Source organism: Xiphophorus hellerii, chromosome 3 (assembly GCF_003331165.1).
Source record: "Xiphophorus hellerii strain 12219 chromosome 3, Xiphophorus_hellerii-4.1, whole genome shotgun sequence".
Taxonomy (NCBI): Eukaryota; Metazoa; Chordata; class Actinopteri; order Cyprinodontiformes; family Poeciliidae; genus Xiphophorus; species Xiphophorus hellerii.
Window position 1 is genome coordinate 17,114,202 of NC_045674.1, and position 22,087 is coordinate 17,136,288.

The window sequence follows — 22,087 nt, forward strand, 5'->3', positions numbered from 1 at the left end:
CATGCATGCACAATCATGATGGACAGAGAGGGCATTCACATTAAACAAAAGATTTTCAACAACCTTTCACACAAAACTTGTAAAAAGACTAAAGGGACAACAACCTTTCCCAAAGTTTCAATGAAAACATGCTTGAAATTTCACCAATTTTCTATGGCAAAAGTCATTTAGAGCTAACACTTGAGAAAAGGGTTCCGCTATGGTTAAAATTGGTCATATTTAATGTAGTTTGGTAGACATTTGGACCAGTGGTGAGTATGAATTGATTAGCAAGAAATATACCTAGCATGGGCATAAGAGATGACATCATGAGTGCAACTAGAGGCTGTGAAAGAATGTCAGAAGACTGAGGGGAGACCACAAGACACAGAGACAGAATCAGACAGAGACCAGCACTTTACAGAGTTTGTTGGGGAAAGTGTTTCTAGTTTCCATCAGACAAAGTAGTCAAATTGTACAATCCCTTGACACCATACACTATGTGTTGCCACACTGTGTTGTAACCAGCAAGACCAAAATCATTGGTAGCTGCACGATACAACCACCTCATGTCTTGGAAATACAAATGTTAACTCCATCATAAGATTTTAAATGATTGTCATGTTGTTAGATGCTTCAGCAACTTCCTATATCACAGCTGCAAGACTGGAAATACCAAAACGTATGGTGTTTGTTCAACACTTGGGCTACTTCAGAATGAAAATCATTACACTACCTATCACTGGTCTGAATGTTTACCAAAGTCAGACCCTCCCTTTTGGTGCTCAGCTGTTTATGATCAGTGAGTATGATGATGTTTAGCTAATGCAGATGAAAACAAGGCAATCGTCACAGAAGGGTAGTTCTCTGGTTCAATTCAGGAATGCGTACTTTAGTGCAGACCTTTCGGATGTGGGAGAGAAACACTTAGAAGAGTCCAGCTTCATCTGAAAAAAACAATTAATATAGTTGTTGTATATAAATAACTCAGTATAGTTCTCAGTATTAATAGAAGAGAACAAAAACAACCCTGTTTCTTTTTAGTACAGAAATTTACGCAGGATCATATCTCTGTGCAGTTGCCTATACACTCAGCACTATATAATGTAATTCTCAGTATCCAGTTGTGTCAAACTAATTTTCATGTTCGGCCATATGAAGATCATGAATGTGCTCAAAGGATCATTTGTGGCAGAATTTATTCATAAAACTACCCATTAACAAACTGTTAAAACATGCTTTTCTCTGTGTAACTAATGTTATTTGACTGATAAAGTAATATTTAAGCACAGAAATATTATCTTAATATTCTTGGCCGCCATAAGTGATTATGGTGGCCAGATTTGGGCCTTTAGTTTGACAGATGCTTCACTACTCTTCCTTTTGATTTTAAAATGCTTTAAAGATGGTTTCTACTCTGTTGTGTAGATTTAAAAAGGGGTTTTGCAGACTATAGAAAAATCTTTAATGCATCTTTGATATTTTAAAAATATTTTTAAGGAGCCATATACGCCTAAATACAAGCCGTTTTTCTTATTTGTGGTCGAATGAAATGAGCAAAAGGTGGATTTTGGTTCTTCTTGTCATATTTAAAATAATTAAAACACCAGCAAATAAAAAATGCTACATTGTTCCTTTTGTTGATAGTATCACACTGCCCAGATAAAGTTGAGTGGTTATCACACATCTAAGTGTTTTTAAGAAAAAGAAGCACATATTTTAATATTGGCTACAAAAATAACGCCCCCCGCCACAGCCACAGTAAATGAATGCTGCAGAGTTAACTGTGGCCAAAAATATTAACTAACGGGGCTTAAAAAAAAAAACTTTGTATGTATTATTATCATTATTATTATTATTATTATTATTATTATTATCACAAAGAATCTCATTACATGTAAATTTCTACATGTGACCACAAAAAGAAAGGAGGCTTGTATATCTAAAGGTTTTTATGTTATTTTTCTTAAATACTTGGAGATCATTTGATAAGAAATATGTCCAATAGTCACCAAACAGTTACATTCAAAACAGTGCGATTTTCTGACAACACAAATAGACAGGAAGTGATGTCCATGTGGTGTAGGAAGTAAAACATGTAAAGGCAGCAGATCGACACGGTTGTTTTACTGTTGGGTTTGCAAGCCGCCTCGACGCTCTATCTTTTACTTCATGACATTTTTAAGATGGACGTAAGATAATAAACAGGAAACTTTATCTTACACATTCAATATATTGTTTATTCAAGACCCCTAATGTAACTTGCATTCCGCGATCTAAATAACATTCCCTAGCTTTTTTTCCATCATGTTTGTTTCATCGCTGAAACTCGTCTCCACTTGCTATTTATGAAATGAGTGATAGCCCCGGGATGTGACTCACCTGTTGGTTACAATTTTCACTAGTCAAACGAGTTCAAACGAGTCCAAACTGCTGGACTGGTTTCACCGAAGTAACCATACTTACGTGGCTTCATGAATCCACTCCCACTTCAAAGTCAACTCTGGAAATCTGAGTCCCGGGTGGATTGTGTAGTTCACTTCCTCCTTTGATACTGAAGCACTGCAGGCTGAATGTTACTGAATCAACAAGCGCCGTATGCCCCCGAGCAGTGAGTCGAAAAGGGGGGAGTAGTACACAGTAAAAGTTTTACTAGTTTTAATTCGGGTCATTATGAGTGACTTGAATGTAAATGGGGCTCTGACTCGCAGAAGAAGGGCGACTCTTATAGAAGGGCGAGCTGCGAGGGTGCAGGCGGGGAACGGGGATTCTGCAACGGGGACGGCGAGCTTAGTGGACGGGGACTTCAGCCTCCACGATGGACAGAGGATACTGGAGTGTTCCCTGGAGCGGTCCGCTGCAAAGAGCGAGAAAAAGAAACACAGGGGTGAAGTTGGTGACCGACTGAGGTGAGAGAGACCACCTTAGAAAGAGCTGGACGTTTTTAGGCGTTTGTTTTTAACCCTTAACCACAGAGGACGCAATAGGTACTTCTGCAGAGAAAAGTTTGCTTCATAAATGTTGGAAGTAGCCTCAAATGTTATGGTTGTCCAGCAGAAGTGAGAATAAGTGGGCCTGGGTGGTCTGATCGACTTAAACACGCCCTGTTAGCTCTCTCTTGACATGCACTTATTATTCATTCAATGATACTTTTGTCGTAAAGCTCCTATGAGGTTTATTTTGTATAAGAAACTAATAAAAATCCACGTAAATCGCATAACAAAAAGTAAACCTGCCTGTCTACAGCAACTTTGTTTCTCTCATAGCTCATTAAACGTGAACTAATTCCGTCACACCAGGCCACGTGACATAACACTGTTATCAAAAACAACTTGACTAAATCCTTATCTTTATACTGCGTTACAATTTTCTAAATGGTGAATTGATGAAATCTTCATTGTTAATTTTATTTAAATACCACTCCCTTAAAGAATGGGACAGAAGTTGTCTTTGTATTGTGCAACACTAATGTGTTTTGTGAGTGACTAGTCTTGTTTGGCACCTGCTGTTGTAAGATAACCAGAATATGGTTTGACGTGGTAAAGCTAAAGTTAGGAATCCCTTGTCTGAAATTGAATTAGGTCATATTTTATTTAGAAATATGACCAAATAATTCTTAATTATGCACATTATAGAGGTATAAACCAGAGGTCCTCAAATCCAGGCCTGTAAGGTTGGTGTCCTGCAACCTTTAGATGTGTCTCTGCTTCAACACCGAGTCAAATAAGGAGATCATTATTAGCACTATGGAGAACTTGACTACATACTGAGAAGGAAATTCAGCCAATTGATTCTGGTGTGTTGGACAAAAACTGCAGGATACGTACATGGATTTGAAGACACCTGGTCTAGACTTTGATTAGACCATTCTAACACATGGATAAGCTTTGATCAAATTCAATAATTTGTTGCTCTAGCTTATGTGGTTGTTGTCCTGCTGGACTGGGGACAGTCTCAAGTCTTTTGGAGCCTCAAACATGTTGCGTTTTAGCCTTGTCCTGTAGTCTGATAATTTTTCTTCTCTGCACTGAATAAATACATCCCCACAGCATGATTTTGCCCACACCATGTTTCTCTGTGGGGTTATAGTGTTCTGGGTATTGTGTTTGCTGTTTCTACTACACGGGTTGTGGCAAAATGGATGTTCGATTTCTCTAATTCTCCATTCTTATAAGGACCCATTTAATAAATCAGGAAATCACTGAAAAGTTAATTTAGTTCAGTAACTCAATTCACTAAATATATAAATTATAATACTCATATATTGATGTTTTCAAGCATTTAATTTAGTTAATTGTGTTTTTTTTGTGTACAGCTAATAAAAACACAACATTAAGTATTAGAATATTACATCTGACCAATAAAAAAAGCAGAAATGATGGCTTAATGAAAAACATGTAATACCTAATTGAAGCCTATTTGAATATGTATCTTAATGTATTAAACATGATTTTTTTTGCCTGACCTTTCAGTTTCTGTACTTTTGAAAGAGGTTCATAGAATGATTGTTTTATTTCATTGTCTGATTTTAGGTTTTTTTTGTTTTGTTTTTTATAGAAACTTTTAAATGCAGCATTTGCTGGCAGTAGTTCCAGAAGTGATAGGTACACAAAACAGTTTTTCAATATTTTCGTGCTTCCTTTCTGTTATTATTTTCCTATTTATTTTTTTATTTTTTCAACATTTATTGCTGATATATTTTATGCAGTGATTAATGCTGACTTTTGAAATACTCAATCTGTAAAATATGTTTTTAATTCCATAATGTGATGCAGTAAACTAACTAATTGCACATTTTCATTATGTTATTTATTAGAATCAGGTTTGTAGCAAAAGACTTATGCAGCGCAGTACTTTTAAATTATTACATGTTGCCTGTGGTTCTTGTTGGGTTCATTATTCTGCTCTCTACCAAATTTGCCTGCACATCTGAGTATGTAGGGTAATGAGACACAAATGTCTCTTCTTCTCTTTAGTAATCAAACTTTGAAACACATTTTAATTTTACTCTAGAGTCAGATGGATTTAAATTGCTCTTCTGCTCATCATTTTATTTGTTTGGTTGCTGTAGCTGTCACAAGGCACAGGAGTCTCTTTTGAGTTCTGCCAGCGGTTATAGGAACTACAGAGGAGTAATCAACTGGTGTGTGGTGATGCTGGTAAGTTTTTGTTTTTTCGTCTTTCCTCAAGTACTTTGACACATACTACATTTAAGTCAAATGTAGTATGACTTAATACAGTATCCAGTATTTCATGGATACTGCTACCACTTTTTACTGCTTATGAAATTATTGTGTCAGCTCATACATCCATTTTAGGTGCTAACATTTTCTAAATTTATAACCAATGAGTTTTCAGTTGGTGCTAAAAATGATATTTCAAACAATTGACGGTCAGCTGTTGTCTCAGATCTCAAAATTATCGGCTTCACTTTACTGAAGAATGTGAACTTATATTTCTACCCAATCAGTTGTTAATTATTTCCTCTTTAGTCAGATGATATAACAGTTGTTTCCATTAACATTTAAATTATACCTGAGTCTGTTTTTTGTAAAATCTGCTTTAATATTATCTTTTAATAGGACTACATAGATCAGATGAAATTATTACAATAGGTAACATCAACAACATAAAAATGTACTTCATAATATTTGAAACTAGACTTGATTATAATATTGAATAGAGAAAATATGTATTACAAAAATGGTATTAAAGCAGCAAATTTCTTTTCTGTCCTTATTGATTGCCAGGTCAATAAATGATACAGATAAATTCAGTTAATTGAATATATTAAAGCTAGGATCTCTAACCATTTTCATCTATTGTCATTTTGATTTAATACAAAATCAGAAAAAGGTTCAGGGCATATGCTAATAAGAATAATTTCATGCTGAGTGTATGTGTACTGCCTCTGCCAAAGAACTTGCTGCACATTTTTGTTCTTTTTTATGAGCCGTAGTGCTAAGAAAAACAAATGATATTGAACTAGCCACAGTGCAATGAGTAAGTCAGATCAGAAAACCAGTTTCAGGAAGGAAAAGCCTCACAGGTTTTTCTCTGTATTTGTAATCTGTATAACTGCGAAACAATTTGAAACTGTGACAATGTTTTTTGTTTTTTTCCCTGATGTTCTGTGTTTTGCTACAGGTCCTGAGTAATGCTCGTCTCTTTTTAGAAAACATTTTAAAGTGAGTATGTTTAAAAAAACTATAAAATAACTTTTAAAGTTGTTTAAGAGTTATTTAAACAACTTTTTTGTTGTATTTTTATCCGATGGAACGAGGATTTTTATGTGACTATAGTCTCATAAATTTCATGTGAACAACTACTTGTTATATACTTGTTTTTATGTATCTTTAAATATTTTTGTTGCTCTTTAAACAAGATGCTTTTCATCCTGGAAGTAGAGATATATTTATTATAATAATTAAAACAATTGAGAGTCAGTTTTGGGCCGTGAAACTTTACCTGTTAACTCATTAACAAAACTCACTGGAGCTCTGAATTCACCGTTGCTATCAGAAGTGGAATCATTTGGTGTTTTTAAAGTCAGTGCTTCAAACTCTCAATACAGGAATTATTTAAAGTACTTAATTATTTAAAGCTCAATTTTAATCGTTTAAATAATGTATGTTTTTCACAGCAATGGAGACATTGTTATTTCAAACATTTCTTTGCATATTCTTCCAGGTATGGTATTCTTGTAGACCCCATTCAAGTGATTTCCTTGTTTCTGAATGACCCCTACAACTGGCCTGCAGCGTGCTTGTTGATTGGTAGGTAAAAATTTAATATTATTGTTTACCAATAATGGTAAACAATACCAATTGTATTGTTTACAATACAATTGTAAAACAATTGTTTTAAACAACTTCAAAAAGTAATGCATTTTCTTTGGTAATCTTTTTGTGCATTTAATATTGTTAAAAAACAAAGGATAGTTTCTGGCAGGTTCACAAAATATGCAAAATACATTTTCTAAGTATGTCACTGTTTGAAAACTAAATTAAGACTAATGTGTCTGTGCTGGGAAACAAGCACCAGATGCTGGTTTTGTAATTCAAGATTTTGTACGTGAGTCTTAAGTCACCAGACCAATAGGTGGCTTGAAAGGAGTAGTTTGTTGAATGTCTGACATTATGAAGGTGAAAAATCTTCTGAGGGATTTCCTACAGAAAGATTTGTTGTGTTTTGGCACCATATTTGAAATGACTGTTAGTCGTAGACACAATCTCTGAAGTCTCTGAAGGATTTGGTGAACTCTTTCAGGTCACTTTAGCTGAGAAAATGCTCATCACACAGGTCTGTTGATCAAGTGGATGATGAATGCATGAGTTAACCTCAACAACAATAGGTGAATTATGATTCTTCACCAAACATAAAAAGAGAGAGACTTCTGCTAGACGAACACAGCAAAGTTTTTTTTATGCAAAATTACATGTCTGAGCTTCTGTTGACTATGGTAATTAGAGACAAAGAGAGTTGATGATTCAATCATTCAGGAGTAAAAGGAGGAATTTAACACTAGATTTACTGCATTGCAGTTTATTAATGAGTTTTAGTGGCCAGTAGTCCTTGCATGTAATTAAATTAAACAAAATACATTTTTTTAATTCTGCTGGTAATAATACCCATGTTTTTTTATTTATGTAGGCCACTGACACATTTCTTACCCAACTAGACATGAACAGTTTTGTACTTAAAGAAAAAAAAAACAAGTTGTTCTCCAGACTGAGGTATGAAGAACCATAGTTATGGTTGGAGGAGGCACCTAATAAGATGACTATTATTCCTTAATCCAGTCAGGCAATGTTGGATTCCTAAGCATGGGAACTTTGCTGCATACCTCCCCTCTTCTCTGTCTTACAAATTGTAAGAGCCACTGGCATTACAAAGATCTATGAAAAGATCTATCTTTCTTTAATAATGACTTTTTATTCTTGCTGTCTTTTAAATCTGTGTATGTGTCGCCAATGACGTCATTTCAACCACCTTATAAACTGAGTTTTGAAGGAAATGATTACCAGTGAATGAAAAGCAAACATGCACAGCTTGTAGTGTCACCCAAGACACAGGAGGCACATAAGCTTTTAAGATAAAGCAAAACAGACTGAAAAAGAAAAGAAAAAAACATGAGTATAGCAAATCTAACTAATGTAGCTAAGGGACCAAGAAGGACATTTAAGAGTCTGTTGCAGGTTTGTTGTATTGATTACTAATGTATATAATTGGAAAACTATTCTGTCAAACTTCCAAGACAAATTAATAGTCATTTATAATGATTCAGTGATTCAACTACTGAATAAACTATGGGTGCAAAAATAATCAAACAAATTTAGACTTTACATGTAGCATGCATTATGTTTTGGTACCACAAAACATAATGCATGTTAATTTAAAAGTCATTTATTTACAGTTGAGGAAAAACATATTGTATCTAAAGCATTTTTTTAAATTCCTCTCTTCCTCAAGTAGTGCAGTGAGTTCAGCCTCATGTAGAACTTGCCTTGTTTGCAGCAGCACACAGGTGCATGCTGTGCACTGCTGCAGTTTCTTCCATATTTATCCTTATGTTACATTGCAGTGAAGGTCTGCAGCAGTGCAGCTCGCAGTGTCTCTAGTGGGACAATCACCTGCCCTATATACTAACACTGGTACTCTCCTGCAGAGAAAGGGGGGAGGGAGCTCGGTGGTGAGCAACAGAGACAGGAAAGGAGAGGTAAGAGTGGAGTAAGGGAAGTGTTTAATGGAAGATTAAATTAAGTGAGCGAAGATGTATGGAGGGCTGTGAAAAAGGAAAAGGGGTAGGAGATGGAAAAAGAAGAGGTAAAATTCTGCATCAAGACAGGGAAAGAGCTTGAAGAGAAGAGAAAATAGATGGAGTTAAGGCAAATGACTGCAGAGACGGCGGGTAAAGAGACAGGTGAGAATTGGAGTTTCTTAACAGTGGCATGGACAGGAGCAGAGCTCATTCCCCCACAGGGACACCGAGAGTCACTGCAGAAGCTTACACACACATTTTAACTCTCAAATGATGGTGCCTGCCAGCAAAATGGATAAAGTTTGCAAGGCCAGCCTTAAAAAGTTTTACATGTAAGGAAGTGGCTTATTAGGCGTATCAGCTTTTTTCATTGCTCTGCAAATGTGGTGCTCTGAAAATGCCACATCCAACAGGTTTTACATGTAGGAGCTAGACAAGTTATTACAGTTAGAGACTTAAATATTTCACTTCAATTTTAGGTATCTAGCAGTAATTTGTGTTGTGTTTTTTGGGGGCAAAAGATTATGTAGCAGTATTTTTATTTGGCTTCAAACAAAATCCTGTTACAAGCTTTATTTGTGTTATTTTATTACATTGCCATTGAACACAATGTTAAAAAATGTGATGTAATAATCCTGTTTTATGTAACCTCATATTGTTTAAATGTGCTTTAATTACATTTCTTAACATTGGTGTATTAGAATAATTCTTTATTGGTATTATTTAATGAGTCAGTTCAATCAATTTCCAGAGAAAGATTTAAGTCTAACATAAAGTGAGGCATTTACTAAAGACAAACTGATCTAACTTCTTTCATAACAAAAGTAATTACTGATATTTACTTTTGTTTACTTACATAACAAAAATAAATATCAAAATACGTTAATGAACTTTAATATTTACTTTTGTTATGTAAGTAAGTAACGTACTTTGATATTTAATTTCAAGTTCAAAAGTTCTTTATTTTCATTCACTCAATTTAATATTCTGCTAAACACTTCCTTTAGGCACCTGTTTTTTTTTTAAAGGCATCAAATACAAAGCTTTCAAACGCATATATAGAAACATTACAGTACATCATATACAAAGTGTGCCATAAAAGGTAATAAAGGTCCCGAAGATAAACTAGAATAGAGTTTCCAGCATTAACATTTATATCATTAAGTTTAGACCAAATTAATAAATATATTGTATAAAATTTTCATCACAAGCTCTCTCAATAGCTTGCTCTATATTTTGGCCATTCTTTCAACCAGAACTGGTGTAACTGAGACAGCCAATGCTTGTCTGAACTGAACTGAAATCAGGGCTTTGTGTAGGCCACTCAAAAACTTTGACCAGTGTTTTTAAGCACTTTTGTTTGTATGCTTATGGTCACTGTCTGTTTGGAAGACCAATTCACACAAAATATTCAACTTCTTGGCTGCTGTGGTAAGGTGTTACATCTATATTTCTTCATATTGTAATTTCCTCATGATACTTCCACCTCTGTACTTCAGAATGTAAAGATGGCTGTTGTGATTAAGTCTGCTTTCTCTAATCTGTCGTGCATTTCTTCAGTGACCCTTCAAGGATTCAACATGTTGTTTGAGTGAGATCTTTTTTTCAGCTCCAGATGGCACTACAAAAATATGTTATCATTCCATGACTAGGCCTGCTACAATCAACTGTCATTTGTATAATGGCAGCTACCCAGGATCGTTCTTAACATGATTGGATAATTGTCATTACTGATTGGATCCACCTGTATATCAGGCACTTCTCAGGGAGGCATTTGTTTGCGTTCTTCTTTTATAGAGGTGATCTGAGCTCAATGTGCATATTTTTGCTTAGAACCAGCACATAGTTTTTATTAAAAAGTAACAAAAGCTTTTAGGCCTTATATTAATGATTATGCTACAGATTGGTCTGTTTAATTATGATGGTTTAGAAATTAACTGAGAGAGATAAATCACTAATTGCAAATAATTGTGTGAAAATTAATCATGTACCAAAACAATTATGGCTGCTTTTTGTGTTGGTCTGCAAAAAAACAAAAGTAGCTTATTTCTTTCTGCTAATGTGCAAAACAGAGTGTCTTTGCTTTCTGGGTTTTAAGCATAAAGGTGTAAATAGTAATGAAGTGGGTCTTCGACCTTTGACACTTATTTTAGTTTGTCTGTTAGAAAACTGCATGATGAATCCTTGATGCACAGGGATTTAAACAGCCATCCATCACTCCCTGCTGGTTAAAATTATAGTCTGTGTCTCTAACAACAGTGTCTTTTTTTTTTTTTGTGAATTTGGTTTGGTTATTCCGGATTGGAATTAGTCTTTTAAAAAATGTTCAGTACAATATGTTAAAGAAACAGTTCCAGACATTAAAAAAACAAAACAACTTCTGTTTATTTTAAACCAATATACTAAGTAGGTCTTAACTGCATTGTTTTCTCAATGTGTTTCAGTGTCCAATGTGTTTATTCTTGTGGCTCTCTACACTGAAAGGCAGCTGTCGAAGGTGAGCAGAGAAACTATACACTTCTGAACATTGCAGTTTTGTTTATTTTAATTGAAATATGGAAGTTAGAGCTTTCATATTCTGCAGAAAAAAATATAAAGACAAGCTTGCTGACTAGCTGATCTCCCTAGTTGCATCTGCACATGTTAAATGGCAAACTGTAAAAACAAATCATTTTTCACCATCTGCATTCAGTTCACTTTCTTGGTTGAGTTAGGCTCTGTCTGTTTGGTATTATTGTGGAATATTTTCAGTTTTTCACTCTCAAAAAACTAAGTAGGCCAGCATTTTCACAAATGTTAACAGTTCAAAAGTTTAAAATATTCATTTTTACCTCCCAATATCAAGGCAGTGACAAAAAGTTAAAAGTTTAAAGCAGTTTTTTTATGTAGCAGTGCGTAGAAATTTGGCAATAATTTGGCCATTTTAAGATTTGATGTAAAAGTGCTTAAATTTCTCTTTTTCTTGTTTAACCAGGGTTCATTTGGTGAATTTGCTGGATTTCTGGTCCACTGCATTAATTTATCAATCTTGCTAACATTTCCTGCTGCTGTGGTGCTGTGGGTTCCCTCTATGACGTCAGGTAAATGTCTCTTACTACTATCTAACAAAGACAAAGGATCTTAAACAAAAAAAAGTTATCCAGTTTTTTAGATAGGTAAGCAAAACTATATTCTATCCCTACAAAGAACTGCTTAACATTGATGGTCTGTTAAAAGGTATTTCCCAGAACAAGTCATAATTGTAGTCGGTCAGCAGCAGTAATGAACCAGTTGGTCATACCTGGATTGTTTCCAGTTGGCTGTAAAGACAAGAGCAGGTCAAGAGGAGATGGAGGAAAGGAAATGAAATGGAAAGAGAGAACAGATGAGATGAGAACATGAGAGTTGCCAAAGGGGGCGTGGCTTGTAGCGTAAGGTCATCCAAGGGGCTCTTTATTATGTCTTAATCAGGCAGCTTGACATCAACAATGGCTGTTTTCCATAAACCATGCAATATACCAATGGTATATTTGCATATACCATTGGTATATTGCATATATACAGAATATATGAACACTATATACAGAATATATTGTTCTGTATAACAGGACAGTGGACGTCATGTTTTTTTTTTTGTTGTTTTTTTTTAACAACTCTGTGATAACTCTGGAGTTGCCTAAAAAGAATTTGGGCACCTATTTTACACCCCCAAACATGATGCTGCCATGCTTCTGTGTCGCGATAGTGTTCTCAGGCTTGCAAGCTTGCCCCATTTCCTCTAAATGTAGCAAAATTACGGCCAACGATTTATTTTTTAAGGGCATTGGACCACGGGACATTAGGGGTGCACTGATTGCAGTTTTCTGGCTGATCTCCGATTACCAATATTTAAAAAGCCTGACCTGCCAATTCCCAAATATAGCAAGAAAGTCACTGGGTTGGTAACAGTGGGGTGACTATTGTTGACTTCAAACGTACAGACGTGATCTGGTGGGTGGGTCTGTCAGTCAAACCTCTCTCACGGCAGAGCAAAGAACGACAATGGTTGATTTTTAGACCTTTGCCAAGGTTGATGAAATCAGTGGAAAAGATCAGCTTCACATGCAAATATCGGTCAATCTCCCAAAAAAAGTATTTGTCCCAGTGGGTGTTTGAAAACTGTAATGTGGTGTCTCGTTTTACCTGGATGTTGCAATATATTTTATATATGCTTGCAGAGTACAACTGTGAAAGTATTCTACTAAAGGCAAAATTGTGAAACTTGAAAAGATAAATATTTCACAGGGATTTGCACAGTTGGATTTTTTTTTTCATCCCAAATGTGTAACCAATTAGACACAAACTAGAGTATGCAGTTCTGTTAGTGTTGCATTAGTGCAAAGTTTAGTTTTCTAGATTTTGCTATTACTCTTGCAACTTTACCTGAGTCAACAAACATACTTGAACCTAAGTCTCCTTGTAAAAGCCATTTATATTTGGTCCCCCTGTAAATCATTGGTTTTAAGACTTTGTCCGCTGCCACTTTGGGTGGCATTCTCTTCTGTTTTTCCTCTCATCTGTTCTCTCCCTGGGAGGTGAAGGAGCGAGGGAGTCGCTCCATCTGTCTGTAAGCTCTCATCTCTGCTGCTGCTGTGCACACAGGAAGGGCAGTGGCAGAGGGCAGGTGTGTGTGCAGACATTTGTATGCGTGTTCAGTGTGTTTTAATGTCACATTTTGGATGAGTTTAACTCCATTAACTTCGGGTTCAGTTTGATACCATTTATTTTGTCTTCAAGTAAATGCTTGACTTTTTTTGCCTGATGTTTAAGGACTTTTTGTAATTTATTGGGAGAACTAGCTAAACATAATGATCTGTTTTCAGTGTCTACAGATATTGTCTTCATTAGTGTTTCTTGCAATGACATTAACTACATTTTGTATTGAAAATAAGAAATGATAAAATTGTAACACAATTATGAGATTATTTAAAAAAATATGACTGGTACTGTGAAAACCACTTATGGTTTGCATGACGTTATTCTCACAATAACTCTAAAAGGCCAAACACGAGGTTCTTCTCACAAGGATACAAGAAGATTTTAAGGTAGCAGGAGGGTTAATACAAGCACCCCTGACTTAAAATATTAAATAGAATGAAAAATTTGAGGATACCCACTTCTCAATGTTTACATCATGACACATTATAATAGTTGCACAGATAAGAACAAATCCACTTTATAAGTCATCCTTAATTTAAAAGATTTACTAAAACTAAGTGATGATCGGACACGATAACATTAATGAATTTATTAAAGAGCTCATGTTTATTAAGAGTGTGTGACTGGTAATTTAGTTAATGAGATATTGTTTAAAACAGGTCTTTCAACTAAATACTACTCCAATAAGATGTTAAAAAGGCACTTTTTGTTGTTGTTTTTTTACATGTAATGATGAAGTAGGTTTGATTATTGTTATTAACCTCAAAAAGCACGTCTATACTTGTATGTATTATTTGAGGCTTTGCTCTGAGAAGGAAAATAGAATTGGAAACCTCTCTGGTGATTTCTCTTGATTTGAGTGGGTGACTGAGAGACAAACTACTGGCTCCTCTGGGATGTTTTCCCATTCGAGCTTTGCCCCCGCTGTGTGTTCATGATCACAATCTACAGTTGCTGATTTGGACACGGTCTGACTGTTTAGAGGCCACACTGAGCCGGAGAGGCAGATGGTTAATGGATAAGATCTGCTGTGGTTTGATGCCAGGTGTAGTGCAGACCTCCTCTTCGCACTGTTGGCACAACAGGAGCGATTTTATTTGTGTTTTTCTGGTGGCATATGAGCATCTGTTTGTTCTGTGACCAGCACTGTTTCATTTTACAAAACGTATGGTGGCTATTGATAAAGCTCAAGTATAAAAACTACTCAGCAAATATCTGTTTATCTACTTTGAAATCGGTTTTGCCTTAATAACCAGTACACTCAAATTGCAATCATAATAAACATGTTTTCTGTCTCCTTTATTTTTTTATTCTACCTTCATTCTCAAATGTTTTTTCCAGCTTTTGCTGATTCTTTTTTTTTTTTTTTGCCTATCTCCTCCTACTCCCTTTATCATTTTCTTACCAAACCATGATTAAGCATATGTGTGTTCATGTTGCAACTTTTTTAGGAGGGTTACTTTGGTGTCTCACATTACTTTTTCTCTTCACTTCCTGTCAGTTGGTGGTGCGATTGCACTTGGCATTTACACAATCCTCTTCCTGAAGCTGTATTCGTATAAGGATGTGAACTTGTGGTGCAGACAGCTAAGCACCGCCAAGGCCAAGAAACTGTCCAGGTCACTGTCTTGTAAGTCACCCATATACATGCATGCTGTGCATCTTTTGGAGTCCTCAAAAGTTAGACATATAATATTATATTGATCATGTAAGTTATATTTCAGCCTCTTCTCAAATGTATTTTTGTATTGTAACTCCCAAGGTTTTAGTGACATCTACTGGTAAATTGTGTAACCAAAATTACAGTCATATTCATTTTAGTTACTCAGTTTACCACATTATATTGATTAATTACACAGAGCCCGATGTTTTTAAATGGTTTTTTTACGTTATGATGATTTTTGCAATTACAGCAAATGAAAACATGACATTTATTATTAGAATATTATATCAAACCAATAAAAAAATAATAATATAGAAATTTGGGTTTAATGAAAAATATGTTCAATACCTGCTTAAAGATTATTTTCAAAAGTGCTTCTAGTTTGACAAACTTCATCGAAATGCATATTCTAATTTTTGAAAATGAAATAAAAAAATGTGGAATATCTTGAAAATACTCCATTATATGTACAAAGTGTAATCATATCAACAACATCAACATTATTAATGTAAAGAGCCATTTTTTTCCTTCTAAAAATGAATTTTGCATAAAGCCACAGTTTATACTTGACTCTTTTATTATAAATCTATAGATGGTATGGGCTTAGAATATAACAGCTGTTTTTTCATAGAATGTATTGTGAGGAAGATGAAATGAGGCTGGTTTCCTATTTCTATATTTACTTAAAATTAAGCAAAATAAGCATCTGCTAAAAACTATTTAGAAAACAAATTTTACACCAACAGGGCATAAATGGATAGTAATCATCATCTTTCGACATTAGCAGACCATTGTCAAAGTTCCCCATAAAAAATGCATAAAAACCTACAGAAGAATATTTAAAACTGTCTTTTCTCATTGTCTCTTAGTGAAACTGTTACTCATTTCTATTTCCTTTTTTTTCTCAACTATCATAAACCACATGGGCTCTTGAGCTAAAGATTGCAGGCCCCTGACCTGAACTCTGTCTGATTGTCTGATACAGGTCCTTCATCACAGCAATTTAAAGGAGGTGAACAGAAAGTGTGTTACCCTGGCAACCTTACAATCAAAGGTAATGAAATGCATTGCACTCCAAACTATTTCAGTAATGTTTGTGTGGAATTCTTCTCTTTGTCACGTTTTCTGACCTCTCCACCAAATTTGCAGATATGTACTACTTTGTCCTTGCTCCGACTTTGTGTTATGAGCTCAACTTCCCTCGATCTCCTAAAATTCGCATTCAGTTCTTGCTACGGAGGCTGTTTGAGATGGTGAGGAAATATTTTGCTATGTTGAGCATCTGTCCAGTGTGTTAGACAAACATACAGTTCATGTAGTCACACTATTTTAATGATGAATTGAGGTGATATTCAATACTATTACTGTAGTAAATATTAAAAATAAATTTTATTTACTAGTTGTTGTTTTTTTCTGTCCCTGGTTGTAGACTTTAAAAATCCTATACAGCTAATGCTTGACCAAAGACCCCTGTGTAGGGCTCCTGCTCAGATGTAAAATGTGTGGAAACAAAAGTGTTTATTTTTATGTTTCAAGTTTTGGAAAAATAAGATTAATTATGGTAAAACATTTATTTTCCCAGAGTCTTTTCCATCTTTTAATTGTTTTGGTTTCTTTCCTGTATTATTGGTGCTTTTCATTCTCTGTTCCTTATAGATCATCTCAGTTTTTATTTTCTTTTATTGTTGTTTAAAATAATCTATTTTTCACAAATTGGCACTGACTAAACTTTTTCTCCCTTCAGCTGTTTTTCATCCAGCTTTTAGTTTTTCTCACCCAACAGGTACAGTATATGTATTTCTGTTTTTTTTTTACTCAGAATTAAATTACAATCAAAAGCTGCATTTTTAAAAGTGTAATATCATGTCCAACATATCTGATTGGATTTATCTGCTATATATATATATATATATATATATATATATATATATATATATATATATATATATATTTAAATTAATTAAAATTCTGTTAAATATCAAACATTTTATATTTTCAATGTACCACAGATCTGAAAAATTAATTGAAACTTTTTCTGTGTATCAGTGGATGGTCCCCATCATTCAAAGCTCAATGAAGCCTCTTGAAGTAAGAAAACTAAATCATTGATTTTAACTCTCACTTTTGCTCACACTGCAAATTTTTAAGTGTGCTTTGAATCTCCACCAGGACATGGATCTGTCCCTGATGACTGAGAGACTTTTACGATTAGCTGTAAGTAAAGTAATTTCAGAAATAAATTAAGGTGGTAAAATGTTGGCTTTTGTTGTTTCCACATCTGTAAATCTCAAATATTTGCGAGATTCACAATGATCCATAAATTTTAGCATGCATGTTATTATTTTTATGTTTGCTTATGTGAGCATTTACTTTGTCTTTTAGGTCCCTAATCACTTGTTATGGCTGATGTTTTTCTACTGGTTCTTCCACTCATCTATGAATTTCACAGCCGAGCTGCTGCGCTTTGGAGACAGACGGTTTTACAATGACTGGTGGTAGGTTTATTCGTGTCTGTATATTGTTACTGAATTTTATTGGTGCATGCAAGCTGTGTGTCATGGACCGGGACTCTGACTTGCTGTCGGTGCTGCAATCTGCCCGTATGTTACTGGGAAAGAATTTGCTATTTAAATGTAAAAATTAAGAGATTAATATCAATTGATGTTGAAGATGGATTAAATTATTTTCATCTGTAGGCCTGTCACAATAATCAATTGATCGCATCTAAATTTAATACAAACTCAATAATTTCCATTGGCATGATTTATCGCTTATCTCTTTTTTTCTCTTTTTCTTCCAAAAACGAGGTGATAAAAGTCTTCAGTTTGGTGCTTCGGTCTCATCTGGCCCTTTTTTGAAGGACAAGTTGTTGAACAAAGACTTCAAGATTTATTTTATTTGTCGTTTTGTTTATTTATTTTGGGTATCTAAAATGTCTTCCAGTTTCAGTATTAAATGTTCATTAGAATTTAAAGTTTATTGATCTTTTAGAATGTGTTGTTGCATTATTATTTTGCCATTAGCATTATATTATTTAAAAATGATCTCAAAACAGCAATATTATATCGCAGTAATTTCTGTAACAATTTATCATCCAGCAAAATTTGTTATTGTGACAGGTCTATTCATGGTTTGCTTTTAGGAGAGCAAGACTTTGAGTTTTTACTTTTACATTTAATCTTAGCACATAAAAATAATTCCTGGCCATGGATCTCACTGATGTTATAATAAAGTTTGTTTTTATTAATAAACTGTGGTTAAACAGTAATTTTTCAGGAGACGCACCAATCAGTTTTGTGACTATACCTAATCTTTAGTGTAGAAAAGCCTAAACCTGCTGATACTAGTTTTAGTATTTTAGTCTTCTCTCCTCTGTTACAGTGTTCAGACTGAAAATAGTGGTAGTTACATAACCCAGTGAGGCTTTTCTATGGCGCATTAGCTGATTGGAAAAAGATTAGAATATTTTATTTCTGAAGAGCTTGTTGCCTGTCAGATTTTGCAACTGATCAGTTCTGTTGAAAACTATTCAATCTTTCACTTAATCACAGTATGGATTTTTCTTTTATTGCTCAGGTTTGATTCACCAATTCTAAAACCTGTTTTAGGAGATTTTAATGCTTAATTTTTTCCCTTCAGGAATTCTGAGTCAGTGACTTATTTCTGGCAAAACTGGAACATTCCTGTACACAAGTGGTGTCTACGGTAAATCACCTACACATCCAAACATATTCTTACCAATATACATTTAATCATTGGATAGACCTAACAATGAAAAAAGGAGAAATGCATTTTCTTCTAATGTTTAAATGCAATTTATCAAATAATTAAAGGTATTTTCTTTTATGACTGTTTCACTTTGTAAACAGGGAATGAGTGTGTTAAAATTCTAACTTTTCACATTTATTTATTTTCAGTCAGTCGCAACAGACTAAGAATAAACTATGGCAGTATTTGTTTATCTCTGTATCTGTTCCTCTATTAGTCATTTCTACAAGCCTCTGCTGAGAAAAGGATTCAGTAAAATGGTCAGCCAGTCAGCTGTCTTCTTCCTGTCAGCGTTCTTCCATGAGGTAAGACAATCAGTCTACATGCCTCCTTCTACTTATGCAGAATATCATGTAGCACACACAAATACAACTGCAGCATAGATGTGGTGCGCATGTTCCACTATTGTTATGTTTTTGTTTCCTCCCTCGGTTCTTGCTTTAGTACCTGGTCAGTGTCCCTCTCAGGATGTTCAGACTCTGGGCTTTCACAGGCATGATGGCACAGGTGAGAAACCAGATATACAGTAATTTACAATATAACAGTAGCCTAAAGTGATCGAATCAAATATATATATATATATATATATATATATATATATATATATATATATTTGTTTGTTTGTTTTGGTTTTTGTAGAACTTCCAAATTGTTAGGTTTCATTTCCAAACAAACACTTATTTTTAAAGGATTAAACAAATAAAAATAATATTCTCAATCCAGTGGCATTACTGTATTGATTTATTTAGCTATTCATTACATTACAGTAAAGCCAAGTTAATTATAATCATTTTGACTGATGCAGGAGCTTCGGTATGATTCACTCAAAGTAGAAGCATAATTTCCTTTATTCACAAGGTGGCACAATTTGCTCCATTTTTTCCATCTTCCTCACTTTCTTTTACATCATGAAAGAACAATAATAACAATCATTTATCAAGTAATATCAGGAATAGAATATTTGATGTTTGTCGTCCCCAAACACTAAGTATAGATGACTTTGTGCCACACTACTAAATAAATATAAATGTTAGCAGTCTATTTTATAGGTTTTTAAAAATTTGGTACATTGTTTAAGTGTTATTGTCACTTATAATTGCAACAAATAAAACAAATTTATTGTGATAAATGTGTCTTATTGATTTATATAATAATTATTATTCATTGAGTTTGAGATTTTATTATACTTGAAGATCAAGATAAAAGTATTTCTGATTGTTGGGAGCCAAAATCAAAGAGATTCTCCTTGGAATAATAACACAGCACTTTTTAGCAGATGTTGGACTTCAGTTCCAGTCTATTTCTGTTCTTGGCTTTAAAAGTCAGGTGAATGGTCAATATTTAAGTATTACCAGTTTACTTTTGCTTATTTTTTTCCCTTTTTTTTTACAATACCAGAAAATATAGTGCTCCATTTAAAAACAAATAGTAGTTTCAAGTAGTGACTGCTGAGAATTTATTGTCAAAGAAGAAATTAGGAAAAGCAGAAATGATGCAGTGATTTACATAAAGATGAAAAAGCTGAGTTAATCTGCTCTGACCTGTGAGTATCCTGAACAGTTTATTGAATAACATCTTTCCCAACCTGACTAGATCCAAATGCCTCGACAGAAACAAGGGATTTTTTAGTAATTTGATCATTGGGTTCTTTAAATTGTCTTATTCAGTTGTACTAAATAAGACTTACAATGCAGACTGCCGAAGGAAAAAACCCCCATAAAGCTCTAATTGTTGGTCAGTAAAACAAAATGACCATTTATTCCTTTAAACTTCTCAGCTTCCATTAGCATGGCTTGTTGGCCGCTTCCTGCGAGGTAACTACGGAAACGCTGCAGTGTGGATGTCCATCATCATTGGCCAGCCATTTGCTGTTCTGATGTACGTCCACGACTACTATGTGATGAACTACGGCAATGGAGCAGAATAATATACACACAAACCAGTGCAGCTGCTCAGACCTTGTTTTTTCATGATCTCCTCCCTCTGACTCTCCTGCATGAACAAACACATAAACGGTACTAATACACAGCAATGAACTAATATCACAGTCTACATCTCAGGATAATCTCAGCAGGTTTTTTTAAATGATTATGTCATGTTTACGTAAAACTTCTTGTAAACTTTACAGATGACAAAAAATGTAATAATATTAAAGGAATCATGAAGTAGCACTCTTAACTATAGCAGAGCCATAGAAAAACTGCTAACTGCAGCTTTATACTCAGGTGATCGGTACTTTAGTGTCTTACTAGAATGTATGAGTAGGGGCTGAAACCTCTAGTGAATGCAAGAAGATATAATATTGTTCATATCTTTGTGATGTTAATTTGATTCTCTGGCTTTGAAATTACTGAGGAAAATGTATTTCCATCTATCCATCCATTGTGAGGAGGAATGATTGTATGCGGGAGGATTCTGTTGTCTTTTTGTTTTAGGATTTTTTTCACCAGTTGCTGTAAAATCAACAGTTCTGTAAGTACTGTTGACTGTGAGATTTGTATTATTATTTTTACCTAAAGTGCCATCTGAAAACATGTCTAGTTTATTCAAAATCATTATGCATTAATCTTTGTGGACTATTGCCAAGTGTCATATTTTGAAATAATGTCGTACGAAATAAATCTGTAAAGAAACTGGAGAGAACATTTTATTTTAAATTGTTGTATTTTTATCCACTTAGTGGTTATGTAATGTAATTTGTAAGGAACAGATTTGACCATTCGTATAGTTACTGAACTGTAAACATATTTTTCATAGCTTTTTTAAAAAAAAAGGAAATGCAAAAGCACATATGAAAGTGAAGGTGTTCAATAGGTTTTGAATTTCCAGAAAAAAAACAGTCGTAAAAGTACTACACAGTTTTTTACAGACAAAACAAGAAAATACTTCCTGTTGTTTTTTTTAGAGACATAAAAGACCCGTCAGTGCAGTGTTTGACTTCCTGAGCCAAACAATTAGGAAATCACCAGGACTCTAAAGCTTGATTGCATGCCAGGAAAGCAGTTCAAGTATTTTGTTAAACTTCATTGGACCTCGGATTCATCAAAAAGTTTTTTTTATATTAAAAGTTGCAAAAGGATTCAGCCTGTGTAGATGTTCACCTTCCTGGACGACAACCACCCACCCAGCCAGAGCTGCAATAGAGTGGTTTAAATCAAAGTATATCAATATTACTGAACATATTACTGAATGTTCTAGCCAAAGTGCAAACCCAAATCCAAATGAGAATCTGTTGAAAG

General features: G+C 34.4%; 1 protein-coding gene across 1 annotated transcript; it reads left to right on the top strand.

Annotated features, from left to right (window-relative positions):
- The first annotated feature begins 2,255 nt into the window (after positions 1-2,255).
- On the top strand, positions 2,256-21,493 carry LOC116717507 (diacylglycerol O-acyltransferase 1-like). Its single transcript, XM_032558952.1, has 17 exons — positions 2,256-2,888; positions 5,051-5,138; positions 6,127-6,167; positions 6,670-6,755; positions 11,185-11,237; positions 11,715-11,820; positions 14,919-15,047; positions 16,066-16,134; positions 16,230-16,333; positions 16,825-16,863; positions 17,127-17,168; positions 17,250-17,294; positions 17,463-17,575; positions 18,720-18,785; positions 19,066-19,153; positions 19,293-19,355; positions 20,626-21,493. The coding sequence occupies exons 1-17, from the start codon at positions 2,653-2,655 to the stop codon at positions 20,773-20,775; spliced, it is 1,518 nt and encodes a 505-aa protein (XP_032414843.1). The 5' UTR covers positions 2,256-2,652; the 3' UTR covers positions 20,776-21,493.
- The last annotated feature ends 594 nt before the right edge of the window (positions 21,494-22,087 follow it).

Excerpts from the sequence above, each read along its gene's own strand:
- LOC116717507 (XM_032558952.1), top strand. The coding sequence starts at position 2,653 with ATGAGTGACTTGAATGTAAATGGGGCTCTGACTCGCAGAAGAAGGGCG. Across the intron at positions 6,168-6,669 it reads TTTTTAGAAAACATTTTAAA|GTATGGTATTCTTGTAGACC; the intron begins GTGAGTATGTTT and ends ATATTCTTCCAG. Across the intron at positions 11,238-11,714 it reads CTGAAAGGCAGCTGTCGAAG|GGTTCATTTGGTGAATTTGC; the intron begins GTGAGCAGAGAA and ends TTGTTTAACCAG.